Source organism: Haplochromis burtoni, unplaced genomic scaffold (assembly GCF_018398535.1).
Source record: "Haplochromis burtoni strain Fernald_Lab_line unplaced genomic scaffold, NCSU_Asbu1 Contig_25, whole genome shotgun sequence".
NCBI lineage: Eukaryota > Metazoa > Chordata > Actinopteri > Cichliformes > Cichlidae > Haplochromis > Haplochromis burtoni.
In genome coordinates this window covers 1811487-1832181 of record NW_024582386.1, presented here as the reverse complement: position 1 = coordinate 1832181, position 20695 = coordinate 1811487, and the positions used below count along the sequence as shown (strand labels likewise).

The 20695-nt window shown below is 43.9% G+C and overlaps 1 protein-coding gene across 2 annotated transcripts in view; it reads right to left on the bottom strand.

The window, feature by feature from the left end:
* The window catches only part of jarid2b (jumonji, AT rich interactive domain 2b), a 106277-nt gene that overhangs the window by 49546 nt on the left and 36036 nt on the right, over positions 1 to 20695 (bottom strand). For both annotated transcript variants that reach the window (XM_014332147.2, XM_014332146.2), the window contains exons 2-3: positions 8020 to 8146; positions 132 to 258 (exon numbers count right to left, since the gene is read on the bottom strand). In XM_014332147.2, coding sequence (XP_014187633.1) covers positions 132 to 258; positions 8020 to 8146 — 254 coding nt within the window. The remainder of the gene's footprint in view (positions 1 to 131; positions 259 to 8019; positions 8147 to 20695) is intronic.

Genomic DNA, 20695 nt, shown 5'->3' with positions numbered 1-20695 from the left:
TATACCAAGTGTGCACAGCATGCTCTCAACTTCTCACAGTATTCTTTCTGCATGCATTTAACACCCAAACATTCTGCAAACTTCTTTATAACTCAGCGACACAGGAACATCTCACACACACACACACACACCTCTTTTTTGCAGGACTGTCCTCGCAGTACTCGCTGCTTCCTTTCAGGCCCTGACGGCGCAACGACCCGTCTTCTTTGTGGCTGCCCTTTGACCCCGAGCCGTTGAGCTGCCCATTGGCGAGGGAACCTGGAAAAAAAGGAAAATGGTTACAGCCTGGCCAGCATACGTTTCCAGCTTTCTGCCGACATTCATACAAAACGCTTCTTTGTCAATAAAACATTAGACCAGAGAATCAATGCTGAATATCTAGATACATCTCGAGCCTCTGGGGAATAAACAAAAGTTTATATATGACAGTGTTAAAACAGCCTTTTTTGATGTCATCATTAATTACGGTAGTTCTGCTTCATCTGAGAGTGTAGGGCACAGAAAAAGAAATGGCGAAAGAGTGAGGAACACAAAGAGAGCACAAATTAGTTAAACATCTCAAATGCACAAGTACACCTGAGCCAGACATACCTGTATTCACCTGTAGAGGTTGTTGCAACATTTTATTTTATTTTATTTTTTTTGCATATACTTACATACGGGCCTTCACACCTCATAATGCCACAGCTTTTTGCAGCATCATGGGGTAGTTTTGAAGAGGATCCGAAGAAGTTAAACCCTATGACACTTGTAGTATAAAGAACAACTTTACTGCTTGCCCGACTTGTATGTTGCGTGATGGTCCTTCATCAGGGTCATCACGCAACATATTACAGACAAGGAATGTGTCACACATATCCACATACACATCTGCCACTGAGGCAGCAACTGGGTTGGGCTGATCATGTGGTTTGGAGTCAACCGTTGCCCCTGGCAATAAGGAGAAACCTGTGGGAAATTTGGGGTGGTACCTTATATAGCTATAAGCTGGAGAAAGTACAACTGCGTGGTGGTGTTTGAGTTTTGCCCCAAATTCAAAAGATCTGAACTGAAAGAAAACTTTTAGATGATACAGGAAAAAGAAAAATCCTATGCGAAATATAACATGATTAATAAAGAACAGATCATAAAACCATAAAAAAACAAAAAAGAAAAAAATAGAAATCTCTGAACTGCTATAGAGCCACCAGTATCTGCCCCCTGGCCAGCTTAGGATAAAAAGGTACTGAATCTCCTTCATACTGACATTTCCCTACAAGCAGCTGTTGTTGTCTTTGACTTACAATATGTGACGCTTGCCCTCTGACAAAGAATTTTTATGAACAACCTAAAGCCATTCGCAGAAATGGCTACTGCTGGGCTTGACGTTCTCCCTGAGCCCAATTGACAGAGCCCTAATTAAATATTTAGCAAGCAACTCGCACAAAACAAAATAAGCCCCCCAGACAGATTCTTAAATCAAAAGCAACAACAGGCACCGAGAATTCTAATTAGGTCAAATGTAGGAGTCGAAGTCAACGGTAATTGAGGCAGACAACCAAATAAAAAAAAGATATCAACAAGATTTGGTTTCAGCGTACGCGGCTCTTGTAGTTGTTGGAAGGTGTTCGCAGGGGCTTGCCCGATTTAACAACAGAGCGTGAGTGGGCTTGCTTATCAGGGAGGCAATTGGACAAGTTTAAAGCTTTTTGGGGTCATTACAAAACAGGACAGCGCTGCCAAGGAGACCAATCGACTGGAGACAGAGGGGCAGTAACACGTATAAAAATGTACTTCCCTTGCCAACTCAAGTGTCACTTTGCTGAGCGGAAAGTTGAAGATTTATATCAGTGAGTAAAACAACACTGCAAACATTTGACACAGGGGATAATTCATCCGATTTTTTACCTCTTTTGACCTGTTTTGACAAGCATTTCTGCCTGGCTGGACTTTTGGTATGGCAGGCTGCTGAATTATTCACATTCATTTTGAAAAGAGCAACAGTGACTCACTAAACACTCACATCTCACAGGGGTTTGTTTAACAAGAAACTTCACAAGCCATCATAAACTCTTTTATTCACTGAAAGAACACCTCCCCACTGGTCTATCACCCTCTCTCTCTTTCGCTGAGTAACTCGTAGTTTTCTCGTGACACCCGGCCAAATTCCTTTTTGACTGATGCTTCTGAAAACCCTGCTTCACAAACTCCTAATAGTGGGTGTCAAAAAGGAAAACAAATTATTACGATTAGCGCAGAGGAGCACGGGTTAGAATAAGTGGCAACTTGAATGATATCCTGCTAGCAAAGACAACTGCTGCCGAACAAGCCCGGGCGTCGTGTCATCTGAGAACGATCGGACGGGAAGCGGGGTGGCGAGATCAAATGATAACGGAGGAGACAGAATGAAGTTGAGTGATTGTAGAGCAGGTTAAAAAAAAAGCAGGTTTTCAAACATATGATTTAACTGAGATTTATAAAAGTGCTCTGGGCTGAATGAACACACACACACACACACACACACACACACTTTCTCATTACTGCATAAACAACCGGGCTGTTGGGGTTTGCTCACACACGCAAGGCAGGTCAGCACCTGACTGCGGAGATACAGTCATCAGATGTATCTTTGCGCTCATAAAGTTAACAAAGACCGCCGCGATGAGTAAGGCCATCGCACTGCTGGCAACGCTTTATATGTTGGTGCTGGAGAGCCTCTAAGTCTATAGGCCTGGGGTGAATCACTGCCTCACAATGTCTTGGCTGGCACGAAAGGCTTACATTCGTACTCTTTTAATGAATCAACTCCTTTGAAGTCCCCTTCATAAAAGTACTATTTTATACAACGGGGGTTAAAACATGTTCATTCAATCAAATATTGGAATATATTCTAAATATTCAATTAAATTAAAACATCTTTCAGAGCTTAATAGGTTGGCATGAAAAATGGTAATTAGATTTTTGAGGGAGGGGGGGGCTCATATAAACCGATATGAAAATGGGCAAGAGACTCATTAGAACTTCTGGACAGGGGAACTCACACCAGAGCAAACACAGAAATAGCTCATTAACTTTAATTGTGCTCTGAAAATGACTGACGCGTGATGTCCCCACAGAACGCAAACAAATAGGCAGAGGCACATTTCACCAGCCCCACCGCCCCTCCAGCTTTCCATCGCTTTCCCCCTACCTTGCCGCTGCCATACCCTATTCCTCCAAAGAGTTGTTCAACATATGCTGGTTGCACATGAGTGCCCATCTGAGGGGCAGAACGGAGCATCTTGGGGGAAAAAAAGAAAAAAGAAAAAAGAAAAGAGGGCCGGGGATGGGCAAGCGTGGCAGAAAGGCAGGAAAGAGGGGAGGGTCCTAAACTCAAGCCCCTGGAGCTCCTGAGGACCAGGCCAGTGGGGCATTCCAATGGCTGGTCCTATTGGGAAATAGGTGGGGTCTAATCAGATTTTAGGCATGCTTAACTAAGCCCATCGGATCCGCCGCGTGGTGCTCACCTCGACGTCTCGAGAGGATGGGAGGAAGTGAATGATGGGGCTGAGAAGAGAGCGCAAGCTGCAGTACTAAGTAGAGCTATAACTACATTCATGCCGTGGGAAAAATCACACAAAGGAAAAAAAAAAAAAGATGGAGACAATCAGGGGCAGAATGTGTCCTTACAACAAAGAATACATGAACAAGAGCTACATGTGCAAAATCAAAGATATGGTGTCAGACAGAGAATCCAATAAAGACCTTAAATACAGCTATGAAAAGAAAAACAAATGGGTTAGCAGACGTATGGGAGTAATTTGTCTGGTGACTTCCTAAAATTCCATATTATGCTATTTATTCAAGTAGCCCTCCGTGCCTGTATACAATTAAAGTGTGGGATAAAGTAAAACAAAAAAGATGGGCAGCTTTATTGCAGGAAAACTCCTTGTATTATCCATTCCCAGACTCTTTTTTTGAGAGTAGAAGCACATACCAAAACTTACTGGCTGGCAATGGGATTTGAAATAGCCCCAAATATAGTGCTCTTCCTTCTAAAATTAGACCTCATAGCGCAGCTATGACCACAAACCAGAACAAAAAGCTCGCAACTATGTGCATTTCTGTAACACGGCATCTGCTTTTGTGCTGTTCAAGGCTATAACTGAAGCATCAAAGGTAAAGAATGGATGCTATCATGGCTTGAACTGTTGTGGGAAAGCGCGAGAGGGCCGAGTAGACACAATCTCTCAGCCTCGCTTGAAATCCAAACTCGCCTTCTTCCAGCTACCGTGATTTTCTTTTATCACCACCTCCCTGTCTGTGCTGGTATACCTTCATCTGTCGTCCTCTGTCCGGCATCTTATCACCAGAGAGAGAATAGAGGTCCCACACAGTGCTTCAAGCTGCCACGGGCTGCCACTCTGGACGTGCAAGCGGGTGGCAGCACGGGAAATGCAGACAGACAGCAGAGAGACAGCAAACTGAGAGCTGAGGGAAAGGCCATGATGTGCATTAAAACGGGTAGGAACAACAAGTCGTGAGACTGGCAGCCAGACGAGAAAGGGGAAAAAAAGAAAATAGAGAGCGAGAGAGAGGGGGGACAGTCGGAGAAATGGGCAAACAGGGAGCCCTCTCTTCAGCGCCTCCTGGAATTTGGCCAGCAGCCAGTTCCTCCATCAATAGCACTCAGGGAAATGGAGAGAGAGGAAAGGAAAGGGTGGGTGTAAGCGAGATAGCGAGGTAGGGACGTGGCTACAGAGAGATAGCTTTGACGAGTCAGAAGAAGAGGAGACTGAAGGGTGGCAAATGGCGGAAGAACGGGGCGGGGAAGGGGAAAAGGGTGAGAGGGTTAGGGTGACAGGTAGCGTAGATACTTGGGACAGAAAGGGCAGAGTACAGGAAGGACAAAATGGAAACGGGAGGTAGATGGCGAGAAAGACGGAGACAGATGAAAGGAGCTGTGGGAGAAAAAAGGGGGACTGTGGGCGTGGAGATACATAATCGAGGAGATTGAGCAGCAGGCGGGAGAGAGGAGACAGGAGCTCGCGGAGAAGGCAGTAACCAGAGTCCTATTGATGTGTAATGGAAACCCTGCGTTGGAGGAGGGGGGTGGGGGGGACAAACGGAAGGACAAATGGATGGAGGGAGATAGGGAAAAGTAGGAAGGAAAAAAAGAGAAAGAATGTGGCTGCGATGCGTGGATTAATGAGCAGAAGCTGGGATGCAGAAGGGCATAATGCTATTTGATAAATAATGCAGGGAAGGAGGCACGAGAGGCAGGAAGTGTGATGGACACAGACGGACGGCTGCCAGCTAGCAAAAGGTAAAGTGGCTGGGGAGATGGCATGATTACTGGTTATGGACAGGGAGAAGGCTGGGGTGGGCGGGAGATAGACCGACACGTGCGGCTGATTGACAGGCCGCCACACCTCCCTCTAAAATAGATAGCTGCTGCTGCCACACAGTGACGGAGGAGGGAGGAGAGAGGAAAGGGAGAGGGGATGGGGATGGAGAGATGCCCAAAGTAGGGGCAAAAAGCTGCTTTAGAAGCTTGGTTTGATGACGAACAGATGCCACGCTTTCAATCAGATCTGAAATAACATGAATTCAATCGTCCATTGACAAAAACACTCTGAAAAGCTTGATTTTTTTCAGCGTTCTGTCATTGGGATTAAAAAGAAAATGCCAGTCCAAGAAAATGGACTGTTTGTCATTTTCAGTTTAAATAATCACAGTTTTACAAATTTCGCTCTTTAAATTTTTTTGTCAATTAAGTAAATAAGCAAGGAATTTCCTGCCTTGCATCATTTCATCAATGTCCTATCCAAAATGGCTGATACTTCCACACAGACGACGACGCCTGCATGAGGCTGAAAAGTGCGGCACATGTCTGGCCCCAAAATATGCCCAGTCTCTCTAACCCGCAGTCCTCTAAAACAGCAGGGGCTGCCCATTCAGGATGTAGTGCATGCTGAGTGTGATCCTCCAAAATGGCTGACAGTTTCACCACAATGTCTGTGCGAGAGAGGAAACTGTGCCGCTCGCACTGCCTCCAAATCCTCGCTAACCCACGGTGCTCTAAAACAGCAGGTCCCGTCTATTCAGCCCGACTCCCTTTTGTGTCAGTGCGGGCTGCTGTCGTTACCCCCGGTGCGACAGGCTGCCAACGCTTTCTAATGAGTCATTTTTATTCAGGCGATAAGGTCAGCTACCCGCGGCGGCTTAAAAGGCCCTGAGGAGCTCTGGAGTGGCAGCTATGAGATGCCAGACAGACGCACGGAGATGTACTGGCACACAAGGAGGGGAGGGAGGGGGTGGCACTCAGAACCACTATGGACAGAAACACTAAAGGATTTTTTTTTTTTTAATCTTTGTGTTTAATAAAGGAAAAATGGCAAAAATAAGAAACGAGGAAAAGGAATAAGCTACATTTCAAAAGAGGCTCCCACCTCCCCGTTTATGCCCGTCTCTCTTTCTGTCGAGCTGGAAGACTGGGCGTGAACTTTCAGAGGCTCTTTTTTCCCTCCTGGTTTCTTTCTTTCCACGTCTGGGTTGTGTTAATGTCAACTGAGAATAGCTTCTGAGGCACGTGTGAAGTTCAAATCACCGCTGTTGGCTGGCTAAGGGCTTTTGTGTGTGTGTGTGTGAGTGTATGTGTGTGTAGGAACACCAGTGTCAAACAAAGACATGGTGGCAGCTTGGTTCAAAACAAGCTGTTCATCCCCCCCTGTGCACTCACTCTTCTCATGTCGTTTCAGCCTCTCTTTTTTTAAAAACACACAAATTCCCTCAACTGTTTCTGGAGCAGGCTTCGACCATGGGATTGGATTTCTGTCTTTAGTAAGTAATTTCGGGTATTAACTCAAGTTAAGGCTTCTGATAGGCTCGTGTTTTAATGAGCCCTGACCCCAGGATGGGTGTAAATGTGTAAAGCTATTGAGTGGAGGTGGAATTAACAACACCTATACACGTGTTTTCTTGTGTTTGGCACTGCTGGAGACCTCATCTGTGTCCCTGTGTTTGATGCACAAACAACTTTTTTAGAAACAAGAGGGAAATGCTTTCAGCTTTGAGGATGTGACACTGGCCCGAAAGACGGCCCAGTGACCAGAAACAAAAAGGAAAATGAATGAAAATGAGAAAAAAAACAAAAAACTAGCAACTGTGTCATTTCCCCCCCTCAAAACATGACTGCAGCCATTCTTTGCCTCTGATTCTGTCACAACAGCGTGACAGTTTTCAGCTTCGCACACCTTCTGCACAGTTTCTTTTTACTGTGGCAAGCTGTTAACAGCACACTAATTGGTTTCATTCTTTTTTCTCTCTTTGCAAAGTCATCAGCTACATAAAGAGCACAAACGGGACTTTTCCACTAGAGGAACCATTATCCTTGAGTAGGAACCTTGGAGGAACTTTGTGTGTTTCTACTAAAAACATCCCTGCTCTCGCACTCGTACCTTTTAAAGGTTTGGGGATCTTTGGAGGTGGTGTAGAAGTGTCAGCTGTGCCTCACTATTACCACTGTTTTTGCATGACTACCACCTAATGGACTGGAGCAGAGCAGTTTCAGCAAACCCAAGTCCTTGAATTTTCAGATGGGTTATTTTGAGGATCTAAGTCATTTCTCTGGACCTTTATTTAGACCCTTGTCGCCGCAGTAGAAACACAGCAAGTCCCTGCAAAAGGTTTTAACCTACAGAGAAAGATAATCAGTTCTCCAAGAGTTCTCAATTCCATTAACAAAACAGCCAGTCCTGTGTGCTTAAGGGTTAATCTGTAGTATACAGCAAACTTGCATATGTATAATCACTTACTGAATGCTGCTGATGTGAACAAATAGGCCAATTTACCTTATTTCACACTTTAACACTGATTAATTCAGCAAAGTATTACTGCTGTACAGTATACACCTACACATCTACTCAATCTGCTCTTTTGTAGCACCCAACCCAGAGACAGTAACAAAAGAAAACGTTAGTGCAAAGATGAGCTATGCAGTATTGCATTTACCTCCTTAATGCTCTAAAGAGAGCATTAAGGAGGTGGACTTAAACCCACCATTAGAGTTTGTGGTTCCATCCCCATCCAGCTGCCGTTTTTGTGCAGTCCTAAACTCCTTTAGGGAGAGGTAAAGCACCTTTCGCATAACCCGCTCCTCCGACCACGGGATCCCATCACTGTCATCCTGTGAAGATATCAAGAGGGTGAAAATGGATTAGTATAAGCCCTCATCGCAGAGAAAAACCACAAGCAATGTGCATTTCCCCATTTTCTCTAACCATTAACTCTGTTTCTGTTCACATCATGTTTTGGAAAGGGAAAAAAAACAACTTGGCAGACAAGAACATGAAAAGCACATAATAAAAGACAGTATTTGTAAGTTGGACAGCTGTTTATGGCGGGCCATTTCCTTTGTTTCTTTTTGCAGGGCAACAGAACTTCCAAAGTAGTGTGGCGTTAGGTCAAGGTCAGGAAATGCTCACAGGGCAGCCAGGCTTAGATTTGTCTCAAAACAAAAGAAAGCTAAAACTAACGTCAACAAAGTCTGTACATTTTCACATTTTTATGAAGAGATAACCACATAATTACTCAGCACATTCAGTGTAGCATAAAAACTCCAAAAATGACCAAGAATTAAGGAATTACTTAAGGGAAAAAAAAAAAGTTGTTTTTTTCAGCTAAACTATGAACAAGCTATTACAATTAGACAATGAAAACTGAAAACTAATTTTAAATTATTTTATGAATAGTTAACGCAGAAATAAGGAATGCAATTTTTTTAAACAGATGGTCAAAACAGAACAAAACGGCTAGTTTGATTAAAGTACTTGTAAAAGTTGAAATTTTTAGCTAACACTGTGGATAAACAAACGAATGTATTAGCAAGACACAGTGGATATTTGTAATAATATTAGCTAAAATTATGAAACTTGTAAATTATTTAGCTAAAAATATGGCGTTAGCCAGCAATGTAACAATGACCTAACAGAGTGGAGAAACAGTTAAAGCTGTTAGCTTACAATACAAACTAAATATAGCTAAATCAAGTAGAACATCAGATAAATAATCCGAGTTTTGGGTGACGGCTGTGCTAATGTGTGAGGAGTTATGATAGATTTAGTAAAGAGAGGGGAAAAAACAAATAAAAAGATCCGAGTACAATGGGGACTCCCTTCCATATTGTTTTTATTGCATCCTTCCCCAACATCTCTCACTACATAGTGACATTAGCATGACACACTATTAGCATAACATAGCATTAGCTTACACACGGGGCAACACATTTGCATAACAATACATTAAGGGGTCGCATTTTCCCCACAACGCCGTGATCGGAGAGCATTAAAGCGATGAATAGGTAGGAAGCAAATGAAAAAGGCATCATGGGACTGCGAGTTTATGCGTTGCTAATCTCTCCCAGTGAGAACGAGACAAAAGTTGTTATTGTCAAAAGAGGTCACCAGGAGTCACACATGCACACACACACACACACACACGCACGCACAACACATCCTTCTCCGAGACATGACCCATTCAACTCTGTCTGGGCAACAAACACAAGATGGTTGAATTTGCAGCACATGGAGGGAAAGTTATTGGAAACACTCATTGCTGGCACTGAGAGTTTTAACGGTTTATTGGGAAAAAAATATTCCAGCGCAAAGAGCATTCTTAAAAGGGTCTTTAGTGAGTGTCCAACAGCAATCACCATACTTCTTTCCTCCCTTGCTGCGTACACTCATTGCTCTGACAGCTGTGTTTGATGTCGAACAACGCTAATGACTAAAGGAAATGAGATTAGGACATGCGCAACAACAAAGAGGTATTAATAAATAATGGAAGCTGGAAATAGCTTTTCTCTACTCGAGTCATGGGGCGAGTGGTTTTCAGCTGTTAAGTATCAGAAAAGAAAACATTTGCTGCTTTTATGTAACCAAAAAAAAAAAACGTAATTTATGCTAATTATCTGAATTAAAAGCACATTTCTAGTCCTGTCGACCCATCTCAGCAAGCACATTTCCTTCTGTCTGAGTCAAATGTAAAGAGGCAGACTTGTGTGGGAGCACACTGTTTGTTCATCCAGTTGACTCAGACCACTGGAGCTGGCCCTGCTAAGTGGCTGGCGGACACTGCAGTGGCATCATTGTTGGCTGGGTGCATTATTTTAAAAATAAATATTTAAAATTCCACATCGAGAAAAAAAATAATTATAATAACACTCATATCAAACTGTTTTACTGCTGCAAGATAACAACGATAGTATTAAAACAAATTCTAAAAGATAAATAAATAAAAAGTCCCAAAAAGGAAAGAAAAAACAGAAGCAGAGGAGTAAAGATGACGAGCTGTGGGAACACAAACTGTACTTCTGTGTGCGTGGAAGATAGAGAGCGATGTAATCTTATCCTACTGGTATGGATTCTCCCACAGGCGAGTGAATAAGCCCGTTGTTTCCGACTCCTGAGGTCGGAAATGTTCTCTACACACAATCAAACATGCAACTGAGATATGATAGGAAGGAGCAGAAAATAGTGTGAAAGTGGTGGGTTGCCTTTACACAACTTTATTTAAAAAGGAAAAAGAAATAAGCCAGCACAGTACAAATTTTGGATTACAGGCCAGATGCCAACTTCGGCGATATGGTGTCTAATTTAAATCTTATTAAAAGGTCGCAGAGATATCTTGAGTGTTTTCTGTTGATACGACTGTAACACTGACAAAACTGAAGATTCTCTTTGTTGTTTCCGTCTCTTCGGTGGATAAAAATAAGCTCCTGCCTTTGTTTTGATTTCTGAGGTCTGCCCGGGGACCCTTCGGGGAAAGGCCTCAAGAGCTGGTGAGGGGAAAGGTGGGCAAATATTAAAACCTGAGTGTCTGCACATGATGGAGCTGGTGGGTGACAGCCATGTCTGCCTTTATACAAGACACACACACACACACACACACACACACACACACACATGCAAGCAGACCTCCCAGTGCACTGATGCTTCGCAGCCTCTGACAGAGGGTGATCGGGTATTTTTTGGGGGCGTAACGTGCAGTCACTCATTACACACTCACACACACACACACACACACACACACACACACACACACACACACACACACACACACACACACACACACTAGAGAGACAGATAGTGGGAAGTATTCAATTATGCCATTTTCTCCTGTAGTTAATGTCATCTAATCCATTCACTGTGTGTGCATGCTAGTGTGTCTGTGTGTGCATGTGTGCAAAAGCCTGCCAGGTAAGCACCAATTACCTAGACAGCTCACTAGCACTCTTTCCCTCCATGGTGTGGCAGAAGGCCAAATGTACACACACACACACACACACACACACACACACACACACACACACAGCACTGACAGTATATCTCAGGGTTACAAATGCTCTCATATACAGATTCTATGGCTCGACACACACACAAAAACACCAGACACAGCTGCATTGGGAGAAAAAAAATGACCTTAAAGTTCATCTGTATTTCTTTTCCTCTCTGTTTCGCTGTGGTTTCCTCACAGTAGTTGGCAGATTGCCACAGATATTTCCTGCACTGTGTACACATGCGAGACTGGGGGAAAAAAAAAAAAAATGCAGGGAAGAAATGCTGACCGACTTTTTACCGAGGGGAGAAACGAAAAGAAAAAAGTGACGGTTAAAGCTGTGCTCCGCTGCAACTGCTCTAACCTAAAACTTCCCAATACTTGCTCATAGCTGCACGAGATCAATTAAACATGTTTCCACAGCCATTTTCTGACCCAAGACAAAAATGGGCCTTCTGATCACAAGAACCTGCCTGCATGTGTGCGTGTTTGACAAAATGTTGGTCAGCATTACAGAAACCCTCCATAACCATATACATCGTGTTACCAGAGGACAAGCTTAGCATGAGACAAGAAGAGAAACATCTACTCAAACAACCAAAACGAGCTGCACCTCACTTTCCCTGACAAACACAGCACACCGTACGTGTGCACGTATGTGTGCGCCTGCGCTTGTGAGGCATTGCCAGAACTCTTCAGAGACCGCTTTTACACAGAGCTACCTGGCACTGACACACACATCTACCCTACAACTAGCTCCCACCAGGCTAGTGGAATTCCACTAATGAGCGCGGGGACCTTTTCGGTGCACACAGTGCGTATGTATAACCAAGTGATGCCTCAGGATAATTGTGCGCTTACTGTCACCGAGCAACCCCACCCCCAACTCTTTTGTAATACACAGGTAAGCCATCCTACAAAACACACACAGATACACATAAATGCAGGCGGATAGGTTTAAAGCATCCATAGGGATAATGCGCATGAAAAAGTGTGTCATATAAGATCATTACATCTCTTATGTCCTGTGATGTTGCTCTCAATTTAAGTATGAAGTACAGCTCTAAAAGGAAAGAAAAAACAGCTTAACCACTGGGCTTCTTAAAATACTTTTTCTGCTCCATTTCCTGACATTATCCTGGAGCTGGCTTAAACGGCTCAAAGTATAACTGGAGCCCATCTTAAAGGTGGGCAGCAGTAGCCAGGCAAAACTAGAGTTTTGCCAACAACCGAATAATCCCGGTCAACACAGGTGTATAAACAGAACTGCGCAAATGTTTAAAAGCAGTCTTCCACTGTGCCAGGCATAAGCCCTCAAGAGTCTGCGCAGGATTACATCCATCGCTGCATCAGCACCAGCTCATTAGCTGGATAAAAAGTGGCGCCGGTTCCACTTCATAAGTCCAGCCCCCGTTCAAATGCTCCTCTCTGCAAAGCAGGCAAATCCAATAACCCAGAATGGAGACTGAACACATGTTCTAAATGTGGTGTAAGACACCAGGGTAGGGGCAGAGAGTTGGAGAGGAGGATGGGGTTCTGAATCTTCTGGGCATCCACTCAAAAAGTTGAAAGAAAAAAAAAAAAAAAAAAAATTGACTTGAGCATTCAGTGGGAATAAACGGTGACAATACAGATCTCCTCAGAGACCATATTTAACTCCCATATTAAAATATCACACGCAAACAATGGATTCATTGCGCACAACAAAAGCATGTTGAACACCAGCCCAGTCTGATTTCATTACCAGTATAAAAATACCCCAGTGCCAAAAACTCAAAGCTGTACTTTGCCAGTGTTTTGTTAAGTACTTTTTTTTAGAAGTGTGTGTGTGTGAGAAATTACTTATTACAACATGAAGCAAAATATGCACACACAGAAGCTGCCTTTAACACAGAGACTCACTGTTTATCCCTGGTGCTGCTACAGAAGAGATGATTAAACCCAATACATGCTTTCTCTTTTTATCATCTAGATGATATACAACTCATGAATAACTAAAAACACAAGAGAGCTACATGTAAGCGACACCACTACTGAATGAACAACTCGTTAGCATTTCAGTCTACCGCACGTATAAATCCGCACACTTGCGTGTGCATACATTTCTGTGCAAGTGTGGGTGTGCGTGCGTGCGTGCGTACAAGCTAGCGGTTCTATAAATAGCTTTGTGCTGCTGCCGACTGTGCGGATGTCACAGCAGAGGAATGTGGGCCATGCGCAAGCTGCGATCCGCTCTACAAAACTGGCCCAAAAAAATCTGTTATTCTAACACATTTCCTGTTGGAGCACGGACGGAGCAATAGCAGGACAGATAGATGGAGGAGAAATGCTATTTTAGCAGAGCCTGGGATTTTGTTTTCTAGTAGTCGGGGACGGTCCCTACACCACTACTACCCATCTCTTTTCCTTTCTGCACATGTTGAGCTTTCTTACCACTAACACATGGTCCCCAGATGACTGCAAGGACTCGACTGCTGAGGGTTCACAAGCAGTGCAGATGACGTTGATAACAATTATTTAATTCCCAAATACATGACTGGGGCCTCTCTCGCACTCATGACCAAGCGTTTCTGGATCTGAAACATTTAACCCATTAAAAAGACAAAAACCAGCGACAGAGTGGCAATGGGAGTACTGACGAGGCTGCAAAAGGTTCAAATTATGTCCGACCGAGTACTGCCGGGACTCCTTGTGAGTGACGGATACATATGCAGTATCTAAGCAGTGCAGTGATTCACTTAAAAAGAAAATAAAGAAAAACTAGAAAACTTATTTTGCCTTTCTGAAGCTTATTTCCAACGTCGAGTGTAAACAGTGGCAGCTGTTCCCTAAAAATCCCACTTGTCCTCATCCTACATCAGCAAGATTAACTAAAACCAGGCCAGCTTCCTTAAGCATGAAGCACGTGTTTGCGTTGAAAATTTACATTCCGATCCTAACTACATCCTGGTCCCCACTTCCCTTACAGCTTCAAGTACACCGGATGCTGAGCTCAGCTTGGACCTCAGAGAATAGCCGAATGGAACAAGGTTTCGGGGGTTGCCTGGGACAAAGGGCCCTATATAATCGCCTCATTATACCACAAGCTCACTGCAATGGAATGTGTGTCTGTGTGCACACACACACACACACACGCACGCACATCTGTACAGCCAAAGGGGCCTTCCCTCTTCCCTTTAAACTAGTCATGCTGGGATAGCCCCAGCACTTTCAGAGTATTTCCATCTGCAGAAGAAGAGAGAGGAAACAAATGCACAAAGACTACAAGATGCCTCCTGTGATAACGTGAAGACTTTAAAATCGAGATCTTCCCGTGGGCAGAAATGCTGTTGAACGTCACTTTGTCGACATTCAGCAGATCAACGTTTCTCCACGAGAACAAAATGCCTTCCGTCTGGTCACGACGGCCGCTCGTGCTGAGCCGGGCTCGGTATGAGACGCGCGCCAACCTCCTGCGTCTCCCCGCTGTCAATCATATCAGCTGTCTGCATTTCCACATTCACGCACGCACGCACCGTCTGAATCTGAGTGCACGTAAGTGACAGACTGCCAGAGCTATTCAGCCCTGTCGAGCATTAAATGCTATCAGGCTGGTAAAAGTGGAGCACGGAGAGTGAGACCGAGAGAGAGAGAGAGAGATGGAATGAGGGTGGGAGCTTTTAACACACACACAAAGAAATAAATGTCACAGAGCTTTGAAGAGCCTGTATGTGTGTCTGTGTGCATCTCCATTAAGCCCGCTAAATAAAAATGTTGCTTCTCATGGATGGAGGGCAATTTACCTCGTTTCTGCATCTACTTCAGTCCACATTAACATGCCAAAAAAGAAAAAAGAAAAAAGGACCGGTACTCCTACAAGGCATGTGCCAATGACCCTCAAACAACCATGAAAAAGCAGAGAAGAAGAAACAGCACATAATATTACATAAATTCCAGCAGCACCAGCTACATGAGCAGGTGAAGCCTCTTCTGAATTCTGGGCCGTTAGCCTAATTCTTCTATATCCTGGAACACCGACTCATGCTTCCTAACAGCATGTGGAAAGGAGTTGTAGGTTTTATACTCGGTGCACGTCATACCACACCACACCGGAGGAGCATTAGCCGAAAAAAGAAAAAACCTGCACTCAAAGCTTTGACTGTCGCCAAGCTGAGACAGGACAGCAGAACTGCTGCTGAGGGAATTTTAAGTGTCTCTCATAAAGTGAAATGTTCAAGGAGTGGCGTGGTATCAACTTTGCAGTGGCTTCACAGCCTTGTTGCCATGGCTTTTAGGGCTCAGATGAGGAACATTCTTCATACTGTGAAGTTACATTTGGTAGGCTGAGCCACGCTGAGCCACGTCTGGCCTTACAATAGGCCAAAACACATCAAAATGCCTCATGATAGGAATTGTGCATTAAGATATAATATTAAAAGAAAAAAAAAAAAAACCACTGTGTGCGTGTATATATATACACACACACACACCAGTGTGCAGACTTTCCCTCTTTGATCTGACAGACTGCACAACAAATGGCTCTCGTTTAATAATAATAACAGCCTCATTCAACACATTTACTCTCCAACTCTGTCACAATATCAGTTTCACTTTGGCTGCACGCCGCTGACCAGAGGTTTAACTCATTTCTGTACACCACGCGTGCACAAACGCACACGCACGCTCTCCAACTGTGGTCACGTGCAGTAAGCTCTGATCAACGGCGCTACCCAACACGCTGCCATTCATCACGGCGGCTGCTACGTCGCCCTGCTGTTCCGCCAGGATCCCTGAAGAATCTGCTGCTGATCGCATCCAACAGAGCTCCATTTCAAAACACACAGACATTAGGTACGGCTTCTTATCAATGGCAACAGCTTACTTCATTAACTAAGGAAATGTGCTCTTAGGTTCCGATCAGAATGTTCGGCACTAGTTGCCGAGTGCGTGATTATGAAAGCCATCGCGTGCATTTATCATTGAAAATATGGTAAGAAAGTGTGGTAAGATGTAAGATTGTATGAGGCCGCAAAGCAGATGGATGGGTAAGGTATCAGGCAGTCAGAACAGTTCTTGAAAATTATTGTAAGATTTTACAGACACAGACTTTAAATGAGAACAGAAAAACCTTCCAGGCCAAAGTAATCCTATGAAATGATGAGTGGAATCTTAGTTAACTCTGTTAGATAATCGATGTAAATGCCAGAGGGAAAATGCAAAGTGGGATCATTTCCACAGGTGTGCGTTAGCCTCGTCGCGCAGCTGCTTGCCGACTACCACGACACTTTGTTTTGTAAGATTGATCATATAGAAGCTTGTGCTAAATTTGGTTTCTCATAATTGGTTTTTCGAATGATTTAATGCTCTCTAGGGTCAAAAACTAACTAGGCATGATGATGATCATGAACAAGTCGCCAAAGATGAGTAACCAAAACAAACTGGAAAAAACAGCAGACAGACAGAAACACGACTCCCTCGATTTATTCGTTTAACTGCAGTGATGCAGCCCATAGCTTTTACTAGCCGCCAGCTTTAATTTGACAGATTCTAGTGCTGTTAGGAGCGCTTATGATACTGCTAGAGACAAATAGTGCTAAATGCTTGCTGCGGTCTGATGTGCATGTCCCGTGCACGCAAATTCACATGAGGTATTCTCATATGCATGAAGAAACTGTAGGCCTACATTAGACTGTATAGACATATCGTGCCACAGAGTTGAAGCCCCCCCCCTCCTACAAACAAGGAGGGGACAGGAAGGCAGAAACAGGAAACAGAGTAACCTCATTAGCCTCATGCCTCGTCTGACAGGAACAGCCTGCAGGCTCACAGGCCTCGTACGAATACACAGAAAACCACCAGCCTTTGGTCAGTTTATGCAGCACCCGTCTGCTACTGAGGGAAGACGTCTTTTGTAGGAAACCAAGCCGCTGTGAGGGCAACACCTCAGGGAGACTTTTTGTTTTGTTTTCTCCGTGTTAACCTTACATAGCCACGCTCTGAGAGAGCACCACAGGATTACATCTGGAATCCAGTTCGGGAAAGCTGTAAACAATCAGACAGGAAGAAGCACACAAGTGCCATCAAGAACGGGGTCTACTTTAAAAACAACAAAAACAACAACTCATACCCCGAGGCACGAACCTCATTTGGTCTTATTCTGCACAGGCACGGTGAGCTGCTTTTACTAGAAAAGACACATTAATCCCTCACCACCACCACCTTTCCACAGCTATGGCACTGAAAGGATATTGAGCGTGTGAAAGAGAGCACGACTTGCCCACATAAAGGAAAAGTTACATGATGTGTGCATTGCCAGAGAGGGGTCAGATCAACCCGGATGAATACTGGAGGTCGGCGGGGGGGGGACTCAGATATTGAAAGTATCGATACCAACGCTGGTATCGGTATTGTGATTGATACTAGTGCGATAGGATCAATACTCTCTTTCCATCCTCCAAGTTCAGTAGGTTGTTCACTGAACTGTGTTTAATAAAATTCTTTTGGAAATTAAAAAATAAATAATGCTGCAAAGATGCACTCGGTGAAATGTCACATCACTTTTATTTATAGCCTATAGCACAGTAAAACATCAGAAGCTCACACAAAGTGCCTTTAAGAGAGGCGTTTTTACATTCCAGGTCTCCAAAATAACAGTTTGTGGTGTGTTTACTTGCCTTAGCTAATAATTGTGAAAATGAAAGATTACAGCGATTTAGTGGTTATTAAAACATTTTCAGAATTCACAAATTAACAAGTCTATACATCATACTGCTCTCCCCTAACATAAGCGGCCTTTATAGGTTAAAAGCATCAATATTGGTATCAGCAATACTGGTACTGTATTTGCTTGGTATGAGACCGATACCAATAAAGAAGTAGAAGAAGAAGAAGTAGAAGAAGAAGAAGAAAAACCTCTTGCTGATCACAGAGACAACTACATTTAAAAAAAGTTTTTATTATCTGAATTCTGCTTGCATCTCTTCAAATTCAACAAATGTGGATGACCTCTGACCCTGCTTTGCTCATCTTTAAGGCCCCTTCTTGCATCTCTTCCAACCAAAATAACCAGCGTCGAATATGCTCAAAAGGTAGCGCCTTTTGTTGTGAAGTGAGTCGATTCAGGCTTTAAAAAGCTTGTGTTTGTGTGTGCTGATGCACTACAGTGGTAGCCTTGGCCCAGGCTGGTCAATGAAGTCAGATGCGGTCATTGTAGCTACAAAAGCGACTTAAAATATCCCTTTTCACACCTTCAATGCTCATGTGCTTTCACACTCGCCACTCTACACAAACCATTTTTAGGTATTGTGACAATTTGTTCTCAAATTTAAAAAAGAAAAAAGGAAAAAAAGCAGTCCTGTGGGTTAAAATAAAATGGGTTTAGAAACTTGCCTACTTTTCAGAGATCTTTTTGAGAGATAGTATTTTGCATCCGCTGAAGATTAAGTGAGCCTCGTCAGTGAAATCAAGGGCCATTGGTCGACACTCAGAAATCACCTAATGCGTTTGAAATTGCTGTATTCGAAAACAAAACTGTTCCACAAACAAAATTACTGTTATTACTTTTAGACAGTGGAAACCGTCCAGCGATGATGTAACACCGTGATTTTTGGCTCGCCCTCTGCGCTACATCCTTTTTGACTCAAGCCGTTTTTCACACAGCAGCGCAAGTGTGAAAAACGGCTCGCAAGAATGAAAACGTTCGACGCAGTCACATGGATCTTAAACCTGACAACTCCCTGGTACGAAGTCTGCGCGAGGCCTGACTGTCCTGTGCCCTGCACAGCAAGCAACAGTCTGTATTAATAGTCTGTGAGAGGTCATATTGTGTCCTGCTTTCTTGCGCTAGTCAGGAAGCTTCTCAGTTCCCTCAAGTTCATGTGCGAGAACGGTTTCAGTCAGCACAGGCATCACATACTGTGCCAAACTGTGAGTGTGTGTACAGTGGTCCCTCTACAACCTTAGCAATGTTTACCTTGAAACCCTTGCTCAGCATCCTTATGCAAACCTCTATAGTCATACAAGGATAAGTCGAGTTTTTTGCAGCAGTTTTGATGACACAAACTAACAAGAAGAGGGGGAAAAAAAAACAAAAAACAAAAGCAACTTGCCAGACTCAGAGATGCGTTGCTAGGAAAGGTGTAGGAGACAAGTGAGCAAGCAAAGGAGTGATGGAAGGCCTGCTTTTCTTTGCTAGTCTGTCATGCACCCCCCCCTCCGTTACTGCATGCCGCGATGCTAGGTAATACACTGCCCAGTGTCATTTATTAAGATGGATGGCAGTCCTGAAATGGCCTGGATCTGTGCGAGAGGAGAGGAGAGGAGAGGCTCTTGTGTGGCCACTCTGGGCCTGGTGCCGGGTGGCATTGGTTGGCATCACCCCCTCTGCAGCTGGTAGCAATATTAACCCGCCTGTTGGCAGACGGCTGGTGGGGCCGCGCGGGCAAAGGAGCAAGCCAGACAGGAGGTGGGGTGAGTGTGTGTCCCGAGTTGCCCTCTGTTGGCCCTGATGCGTTTGCACACTTGTGGGTAAGTCACTTGAGGGTTAGTCTGACTTTGTGTATCCAACTTCACAGACATGCTCTGGGTGTGGTGTGTGGCTACGGGAGCCTGCATGTAGCTGCTCGTAGTGGTAGGTGGCGTGAGGATCCAGACCATAAACAAACCAAGCTGAGATGGGATGAGAACATGACAAAATATTGGCTAAAGATCCAAAGTCCCATTTAAAAAACAAAACAAAAACAAAACAAAAACCACTGCAGGCCTACATGGAACATACTAAGTCATAAAAAGCTCGGGCGAGCTTCTCTCAGAGGTTTTCTTCTTTTGGGTTTGACGTCTGATGGGGGTCTTGTTTACTCTCTCACAGGGACGTGCAAATTCCTAAGATTGGCAGATACAACTTCCCACTGGTGTACTCAACAATACCGCTACCATTAACAAGATTCCTTTAAAGTAAAAAAACAAAACAACAACACATAAATAAAAACAGTCTTTTTTTAAACAACAAACAACAACGAAGACTGTAGCAATTTAGCAATTCACCTCTACGCAAAGTAAGCTTGTCTTGGGAAAAACAACCTGACACCGATCGTTTTTTAGCCTGATATCACATGCCGCTGAACGTAAAGCTGAGAAGAAAGAAAGTCTCTATGCTAGGACTGCTTTTCAAAGTAAAGAGACCCATTTTCCACTAGCGTGAGTGGGGCTGATGACAGCAACAACAGAATAGCTTGTACAGACCATGTAAGGTCAAGTCTCTCTCTGGCTGACAATCTCGCTAACAAGCCCATTGCAACACAGCTCTTTTGACACTGTACACACACACAGATCATCTCTGAAGGACTTAAAGGCTCACATTATAAAAGAGCTTGTCTCGATCATTACAGGCAAACTGTGTCCTGCTATGTGTGTACACACACAC